Source organism: Sinocyclocheilus anshuiensis, unplaced genomic scaffold (genome assembly GCF_001515605.1).
Source record: "Sinocyclocheilus anshuiensis isolate Anshui unplaced genomic scaffold, SAMN03320099.WGS_v1.1 scaffold1303, whole genome shotgun sequence".
NCBI classification, from domain to species: Eukaryota; Metazoa; Chordata; class Actinopteri; order Cypriniformes; family Cyprinidae; genus Sinocyclocheilus; species Sinocyclocheilus anshuiensis.
Window position 1 is genome coordinate 55,443 of NW_015537954.1, and position 10,000 is coordinate 65,442.

General features: G+C 35.9%; 1 protein-coding gene and 1 long non-coding RNA gene across 2 annotated transcripts in view; both read right to left on the reverse strand.

Annotated features, from left to right (window-relative positions):
• The window catches only part of LOC107665324 (protein unc-13 homolog C-like), a gene marked incomplete at its 3' end in the record, with an annotated part of 129,555 nt that overhangs the window by 55,261 nt on the left and 64,294 nt on the right, over positions 1-10,000 (reverse strand). The window contains exons 14-16 of the mRNA XM_016456152.1: positions 9,011-9,164; positions 8,281-8,349; positions 2,292-2,381 (exon numbers count right to left, since the gene is read on the reverse strand). Of these exons, the coding sequence (XP_016311638.1) occupies positions 2,292-2,381; positions 8,281-8,349; positions 9,011-9,164 (313 nt within the window). The remainder of the gene's footprint in view (positions 1-2,291; positions 2,382-8,280; positions 8,350-9,010; positions 9,165-10,000) is intronic.
• On the reverse strand, positions 6,460-6,685 carry LOC107665007 (uncharacterized). The gene is made up of 2 exons (XR_001631512.1): positions 6,639-6,685; positions 6,460-6,543 (listed from the first exon to the last, which is right to left on the reverse strand). It is a non-coding gene; the product is annotated as an uncharacterized LOC107665007 (long non-coding RNA).

Below are 10,000 nucleotides of genomic sequence, written 5' to 3' on the forward strand. Positions count from 1 at the left end.
CTTTCTGAATACAGACACCAACCCATCCCTGCACTTCACATCCCCTGCACAGCCTGGAACATAACATTTATTTCCATGATCTGCCATTTTCGCTGTTGTCCTCGCTTGTTTCTTCACATTACTGCAGAACTTCTGATGATTCGGCTGGTGGCTGGCATAGAACATGGGCGGGTTTATGCAAATGTTGGGGGCGTAACTATTAGTGATCCCGACTGTAACGTCACAGTCCGTGTTATGTTCTGATTCGCCTATTTTTCAGTGGTCTTTTGCATGCACGAGATTTATATAAAAAGGAGGAAACAATGTGTTTTGAGGCTCACGGTATGTCATTTCCATGTACAGAACTTTTATTATTCAACTATGCCAAGGTAAATACAGTTTTCCATTCTATGGCACCTTTAAATGTGTCAGGATGCAATTCATAATGCAATGCGAGTGCACAGTTTAGTTTAGGTTATGGCTTAATAATAAAACATGATTTAATGACACAGACATTGAAGGATGAAGGAAACACATTTGTGTCTGCGATTGCACACATACAGTACAGTATGTTTGTGGCCAACGGCTGTCAATGTCTGTGTTTCTAAGCATGGACGTCTGTGCAAATGAACTTTAATAGCCTGGGAGGAGAAATTGAGAAAAATCAATCACTGTCTATTCTCTGTAGTGGATATAAAGGCTTTTAACAACTCATATTGACCTGCGATTACAATAGTCGGTCATATATTAAAAGCAAGCTCAGTGAACTAACAGCAGAGGCCAGTGGCAGCTGTGATCTCATCTAGAGGACGTCTACGAAGACAAAACGCCTGGAATATTGTTGTAATATATATAAATGCTGCACCCTACAGTTGTAAGTAGTGTGGTTTTACAGGCACATTGGCTCTGAATATATTTCCCGGCTCCCCAACAGTGAGAAATCAGCGTATTCTTTATGACTTCTCAGAAAAGGCTGTATTCTCTCACACAGAGCTGAGCTATATGTCAAAGCCAGTTTTATTGCCAGGAGACCCACAGAACAAGCAGCTCTTGTTATTGTGCTCAAATAAATTTGACTCAAGTGCATATTTCAAGAGCCAAAATATTTTTTTAATTTCACGCAAACAAATGAGAAATCATTGAAACCCTGCAGCGCCGGTGAAAAATGTTTCATTACTGACTGTAAAGCAGCGCAGCTTTATATTCGCGGCTGATGAAGCAGAACATGAAAACAATCAGAGAATATATATTCGCTTTATCTGTGCTCGCTGAACTGAAACACATCTGAGGTCTCTCAATGCAGGACTGTTATCAGGAAAGCTGTGATTAGTAGCTCATTAACACGCGAGACAGATCTCTATCAGAATATAGCAGAATTTCACCGTCAGGCTGAATTACACAAAACTAGTCAAGAACTCGACAGGGTCGTATTTCACTCCACATTATATAAGCATAAAGCAAATCAAGCATAGTTTTATGGTTCTTGCGATGTATTTTTTCACTGTGACATTATTTTCATGACAATTAGGCACATTAGTTTTTACTGCAATACTGTAAAAATGTAATTTCTGCAATTTAGAAAAAATATTGATACATTAATTGCAAAACATTTATACATCTTGATGTTTCTATTGAATTTATACAGAAAAAAACTGACACTGATCATTTCCATGACTATATTATAGTGAGAATGAGAATGTGAAAAGAGGAACAATTGGAAAAAAAAAGTGCTTAACTGTCTTGACAATAATAAGAAATAATATGAAATTAAATTACATGAAAATTAAAAAATAATTCATTTAAGAGATAGATAAATTAATTCAATAAATTAAAATAGTTAAATAATAATAAATAAACAAACAAAATAAATAAATAAATAGTAACATTAAATACAATAAAATGATTAAATTAAATTAAATTAAATTTTCTTTGTGCATAGAGGAATATTTGTTTCAAAAGAGTTTTATATTAGGAGCTTTTTTCTTTTTTTATTCTTGTTTAATATATTTGACTGATTATTGCAGGAAATTACTGCAGAATTGGAGAAGTCCTTCACACCGAATAACAACTACCACAATGTTTTGACTGCCCATGAAAGTCACAAAAACCCCTGATGGTTTCATTCATATTTTTATTTGAAAGAATTCTCTTTCATGAGATGCATGAGAGCTTTTTATTATGTGTGTGAGTCACAGCGCTGAGTCACACTGCTTTAATTCCAGCGTAAAAGCCTGCATAATTCTCTCTGTATGTAAGTGTTTGTGTGTGTGTGTGTGTGTGTGTGTGTGTGTGTGTGATAGACAGCGTCGTACCTTCATCCTGAAGAAGGTGATGCTCGTCAGCAGGTCGACGGTTGATTTCAAGTCCTGGAGTCTCTCTGGATTCCCAGCAGGGAAATTATCCTGTAAACAGAATTAACATCAGATCATCTCTACATTTCTACGTCATTTTCAGAGCATATCTAACAAAGAAGATAAACAGATTAAGATTATAGATGCAGCTATGGATTTGATGAATATATATGTTTAAGAGACAGATGAAAAGATGGAAACCGCACATTAGCTCAGTAAGATGGAATAGTTAGGCAAAATATGTTGTTTGCACTTTCTAAATTACACAAAGATCCAAATTAAGATCTTTGTGGCTATAGATTGATTCCAGTTGATTCTAATATACAATGCAAAAATTGATGTGATCAATAAGTCTAAAAAATATAGAATCAATAAATCCTGACGTCTGTTTTTTTTTTTCCATTTCTTTAACACATCAAAATAATTTAACCGATTTCAATTTAATTTTTTGTAAGTTATACAAGATTCAACTAGACAAGATTTTTAAAAAGAATGAGCTGAAATGACTCGTACAGACAATTTGATTATACCTAAAAACTGAAAAGCACCAACTGAAGTTTTATAGTTGAATTAGGTGGATCTTTTTTACAGTTTAGAATCTGATGTTGATAAGCTGACAATGCAATATTCTAATAAGCATAAAAATAGCATATAGCAGACATAAATACTAGGTTAAAGAGTCAAAGGCAACATTTTACTTAAAGCCTTTATGTATAATGCATTATACGGCTATTCATAATGTATGTTGTAATTTCATAAATAATTGTAACCAAAGTTAAAATGCATTGTAATATTTGAAGGATTTTCTTTGTCATGTTTTAATGCATCATACTGTACTTTCTAAAGGTGTAACAAGGAATAGATAAGTATTATAACAATTATTCATGAGATTATAAAGTGCATTATAAGGTGCATTACATGGGAATATTAATGCATTAAAACAATTTTTACTTAAGTCTTTAAATATAGTGTTACTGAGTCAATTATTATATTTCTAATCAACACAATTGAGGAAGTCTTAAAGAATTGCTGTTTGGAACATTACAGATGGTGGGTGCTTCACCTGCTAATATTTCAAATGGCCTTTTACTCAAGTTGAGGAAGTTTGGCAGAGATAGATGGTTAAAAACATGTCAACATGAGTCATCTTCATTCACCCTGCAGCATTATGCAGCATGCACAATGCAGTAATAGTAATAACCAAAACGTGTTCCATCGTCATGAGCACCAATGACAAAATATATCATAATTTAGCAGCCCGAGGAAAACCAGCAGCAGACAGAGAAAATGTGTTGTTGGGCTGTAAAGCTATGAGCCTGCTTGTTCTAGCATGAAGGTGCACAGTATATTGCATGAGTGGAAGAGCATGCATGTGTGGACGCTGCAGATGTGTGCAAAAGATGCGCTCGGAGAAACAGGTTAGAAAATGTCACGCCGGGATGGTTATGTAACAGTTGCGACTTGGTTTTGTAAGAATGAGGAGAGACTCCTGTGCGCGCTTTTATCGATGCCAGAGCGTCGGACGCTGCTGTAATTCTTGGCTGGTGTTTCACCGCAGCTCTCTAATTATTCAGAGCAAGTAATGGAGTGCAGGAGCTGTTTGTCAACAACAGCCACCAAAAACAGACTCGCGCAAATCAATTTAGGCTGTTTTCAGACTCGCTTTGATTCCACATCCCTCCCTCTGCCACCGCAAGTCACTTCGCACAGTATTTTTTGGGTTTGTACCTCCCCGAGTCCTGGATTTTGGTCTTGTTTTTCTTTAAAAATATCTAAACATCCTCAAAACAAGATAAATTAAAACAACACTCTTGTTCTCAGATGATATATTTATATATATATATATTAAAGCAATATATCTACAGCCTGTTGGCAAATTGTTTTTTTCTAGTTTTAAGCAGAGAATCAAAAACATTTAGTGAGGTTTACTAGAAACAAGACAGAAATTCATTCATTTATTTACTTATTTGCTTACTTCTGTCTCTTTGGACCTGCAGGCAATGTATTAATAAATGTGAAACTGAAGACTGGAGTGATAACTGCTGGAAATTCAGCCTTGTATCACAGGAAAAAATAACATTTTAAAACACATTCAAGCCGAAAACGTAATAATATTTCACATTGTTACCATTTTTTTTACTGCATTTTTGATCAGTAATTTTGGAAGCAGTTTTTACTTTTAATTTAATAACTATTTTTACACCCTATTTGCCAATTGTTTTTCTCTAGTTTTAAGCACACATTTAGTGAGATTTACTGGAAAACTGGAATAATAATAACAATTATCTATCTATCTATCTATCTATCTATCTATCTATCTATCTATCTATCTATCTATCTATCTCTCTATCTATCTATCTGGCTATTCATCTATCTATTCATCTCTCCATCTATCCATCCATATATCCATCCGTCCATCATCCATATATCTATTCATTTATCTATCTATCTATCCGTATATTTATCCATCTTTTCATCTATCTATCCATCTATTTATCAACACTATATCTGTCCATCTGTCCATCCATATACAGTAGCTATCCATCCATTTATCCACCCATATACTGTATATGTCCATCTATTCATCTATATGTTTTTCTTTTTGTTTTTTTGGAGTACATTTGTCTCTTTGGATTCACTCCCAAAACACAGCTATTGCATTTGTCTTGCATTGCAAAAGATGCAACAAATGCCAGCTTCAACCAGCAGGCAGTTTATTCAGATACAAGCAGCTTTGAGAAATGCATCATGTTATAAATATGATTGGGAGAATGTAAAGATGCAAATTCTATGCCACCAACACAGCTTTACTTCTGCACATAAGGACAGATCATTTTCATACTAACTGCAAACCGCATGAGTTTACATGAAAACACACTCTGGTCTGCTTCAAACGCTCTAGTGTGAAATGAAGTGTGCCAGTAAAGACTTCATATAACATCACTAAAATAACACTTTGCTTCACTCTGAAAGTCTCTGTGGCTGTTTGAGGTGACGAATAAGTGTGCAGAAGCTCTTGAGTGATGTGAAATGTCAGAAAAGCAGAGAGATATGAACATATGTTTGGGCTTCAGGCAGGTCGGTGTGTCGGTAACAGATTGCTCAGGTAAGAGATCATTAAACTGTGAGTGTCAGCAGTGGGTCTGAATCACAGGAGAGGGTTTTGATGAGGAACCATCAGAACGTCTGAAGATCTGTGCAGGGCTTTGAATTTATAACATTTGCAGCTGTGTTGTCTACCAGGGTTATTAGTTAACTAATACTGAAACTAAAAATAAAACCATAAAAAAACATTTTGTTGCGTAAAATAAAATAAATGTTAACTAATAAAATAATATGCATTATTTTAGCTAGTCTCCAAGGCAACATCTCATTTTAATTAAAATTTTTTTTTTACTTTTTTGAAATAAAATAACTAAAACTAACTCTGAAATAAAAAATATAAAACAATATACATAAAATACATATATATATATAAACTGTTAAAAATGACAAAACGCACAAAACATTAAAACTATAATTAAAATAATTTAAAAAAAATGTATTATTATTTTTATTTACTTACAAGTATTATAACATGTGAATATCATATTTATTCAACCACATTCAGGATCATTTTAGCTTTCTATTCGTCTGTGAATCATGAAAAATAAAATGTATCAAGGTTTTCTACAAAAATATTGTGCAGCACAAGTGTTTTCAACATTGATAATAATCAGAAATGTTTCTTGAGCAAATCAGCATATTATTAGAATAATTTCTGAAGATCATGTGACACTGAACACTGGAGTAATGATGCTGAAAATTCAGCTTTGATCACAGAAATAAATTACATTTTTAACATGTATTCAAATAGAAAACAGTTATGGTATAATATTTCACAATAATACTGTTTACTGTATATTTGATCAAATTAATGCAGCTTTGATAAGCAGAAGAGACTCCAAACAACTTTGTGTGTGTATAAATGTATATATTAATTTTGTATGATCTTTTTAATGACCTTTGCAATGTACTGTTTTGAACCAATGTAATGAACATAGTCAGGTAGGTTACCATGAGATATGATCCAAATCAGAGCACCTTTTAGGTGTTTTTAAGCTTCAATGTGAGTTACTGTTACCATTACCTTTCTCCACAAAAGCTGGCATGGCAGTTCTACTTCTGACACTGGAAATGTTCCTGTGCATATTGGACACTGGTCTTCAAGTGCCTACACATTAAAGACAAAAATGTATGCAGGGCAAATTTTGTAAAATAGGAATTGACAATAATTGACAATGTTCAATTTGGCTTTTGCTTGTGTACCTCCTGAGGGTGATTGCAACATTGGATGATGTTGAATGAGGTCTAAGATTTTTGGATCTTGAAGATGTTGCCTCCGCCATCAACACCAAATCTTCTTCCTGCAAACAGAAAAGAAAAATGTGATGTTCTACTGATAGAATTCTTGGCTGTTTGGAGTAGTCACAAATAAAAACACCCCTTAGAAGTCAGGGGCATATTGAAATGTGGAAGTTAGTTAATTAAAAGGTCTTCAAAGCAAAGTCTCTGCAAGGTATTATAACATGTGAATATCATATTTATTCAACCACATTCAGGATCATTTTAGCTTTCTATTCGTCTGTGAATCATGAAAAATAAAATGTATCAAGGTTTTCTACAAAAATATTGTGCAGCACAAGTGTTTTCAACATTGATAATAATCAGAAATGTTTATTGAGCAGCAAATCAGCATATTAGAATAATTTCTGAAGATCATGTGACACTGAACACTGGAGTAATGATGCTGAAAATTCAGCTGCGCATCACAGAAATAAATTACACTTTAACATATATTCACATAGAAAACAGCTATTTTAAATTGTAATAATATTTCACATTTTTACTGTTTTTACTGTATTTTTGAGCAAATACATGCAGCTTTGGTGAGCATAAGCATTACAAATCTTAAAGACCTCAAACTTTTGGACGATAGTTATGATATTTGTAAATAAACTTGTTTGATTTCAGACAGACGGTTAAAATAAACTGTTGCACTTCAAGTCTAGATAGATCTGTTTTTCGGCTATGATAGAGTTGTTGTTTTGAAAGCATGTGGAACGGGGCCAGATTGAGCAGAAACGTCTAGTGTTTGAGTTCGGTGGCGTCTGGAGAAACGTATAATCCTGTACGAGTGGCGAGGAGAGAAGTCTGCCTGAGGTTTATTGAACACAGATGATGTAGACAGCACAGGAGGAAATTCATCTAATAAAGCAGAGGCGTTAAAGCACTCTGGAAGAACAAAACCTGCCTCGGCCAAATCCACACGAGCTGTGAGAGAAACCAAACTCAGTTTGCTTCAGAATTTCATTACAGTCAAATACACAGAGCCCTGCAGATCCAGAGTGTATTACAATCAGGACGTGTTGCCTGGAAGCTTGCGGCTGGATAGGAGCAGGTAACAGCCAATGAATTCCCTGGATGCCTGCCAGTCGAGTGTGTGTGTGTGTGTGTATGTGTGTGTGAGCACCCTGTCAATGCTTTCTAGCTCTCACACTGAGATACCGTCGGACCACTCGTCTTCTCGAGAGTCATACGCGATCTGACTGTGAAAGCGTCCTCTCAGAAGAAACTTGCATCTGACTGAGACGTTTCTCTCGTTATGTATTTAGAGAGACTTCACAATTAGTATAAAAGCAAGAAGGGCAGCGGGAGTCGAGAACAATCTTTGCAACTTTCTCAAATTGTTGCTTTGCATGTGAACAAATGGACCTTCTGTTCTGTGAAGAGCTCGTAAAGCATTTGAATGTCATTGTAAATTAAGGTAGGGGATCACTAAAAGCGATGGAGAGGTTAAATTATCTCCATGGCGATGAATAATAGATGAGTGTTTTTCTTTCTGATGTCTCTGAAATAGAAAATACATCTGGATCGTGCGGGTGCTGCGGCGTTTGGCTGCTTTACTCACCCGATACTTGGAGAGGTCGATGCGCAGAGAGTTGTGAAGCTGATCCAAGAGTTTGACGAACTTTTCTCTCTGCGGAAGAAACAAAGTCACAGAAACAGATCAGTGCTGGATCGTGTCATCCATCTATTTATTGAAGCATTCATGAAATCATCTGCACATCATCCATTGATTCACTCATGCAATCATGCTTCTGTAGGTCTGTTCGTTCATCCATTCATCAGCTTGTTGTTCAATGCTTTCATCAATTTAACAATCAATGCATCTTATCATTCATGCAATCAGCCATCCATACATCCATCCATCATTCAATAATTAATCCATTCATTCAAAAAAATCTGCTTTGCATTCATGAAATAATCCATCTGTCCATCCAACTATTTCTATCTATCTATCTATCTATCTATCTATCTATCTATCTATCTATCTATCTATCTATCTCTATCTATCTATCTATCTATCTATCTATCTATCTATCTATCAATCTATCCATCCATCCATCCATCCATCCATCCATCCATCCATCCATCCATCCATCCATCCATCCATCCATCCATCCATCCATCCATCCATCCATCCATCCATCCATCCATCCATCCATCCATCCATCCATCCATCCATCCATCCATCCATCCATCCATCCATCCATCCATCCATCCATCCATCCATCCATCCATCCATCCATCCATCCATCCATCCATCCATCTATCTATCAGCAGTGAGAGTGACAAACCCGAAAGTTGGATGCTGCGAATCGGTCGGAGGCGGAGATGTTGGTGTTTGCCGTTGTTGTGTGAGCGAAGTAGGCGTTGATGTTGGCAAGCAGGTTACTCATCACCGCAGGAACGCCGGGACACATGTACTTGGATGAGAGACATGAGAAATGCCTGAAAGAGAGAAAGACAGATGTCAGATTCAGTCATATACACACTTGTGAGCAGCCGAACACCCATAATAATGTATATTTCATATCAGATTCCTGTGAATTTTCTTCCCTTGAGCAACAACATTAAAACAACAACAAAAAGCGAATACAAACTGAATTCATTTCCTAAATGCCCCACAGATGATTCTGTACTGCACGGAAATATTATTACTGGAAATACTGATAAGGAACATGGCTTTCTGCAAAGCACAAACTAAAAACATTTTTGAACGTCTGACTAAGGCATTGTAGCATCTTTATCATATGGAAAAACTAACTATGGATGTGTCACAAATGTAAACTATTAATATGAGATACTGTATGCACATATGAAATGAGCTTAATGATCCATCTTATATCGTCAAAATGAACAGACAGCGCAACACAGATCTGTCATGTGTCGAGCCGCAGGGCAGAGCAGGAAATTGCAGACTGTTAGAGGAGATTCATTAAAGAAAGATTTAAGAGAGAAAAAGAGATAGGAGAAGAAAGAAGAGAGACATAGATTAAAAATAACGGCAGGCCTGCAGGGCTTACACACACACACACACACACACACAGTGAAACGCAGCATACAGTATCACATGTGTACTACACACACACACACACACACAGTGAAACACAACATATCACATTTGTACTGCACACACACACACACACACACACTGAAACGCAGCATACAGTATAACATGTGTACTGCACACACACACACACACACACACTGAAACGCAGCATACAGTATAACATGTGTACTGCACACACACACACACACACACACTGAAACGCAGCATACAGTAT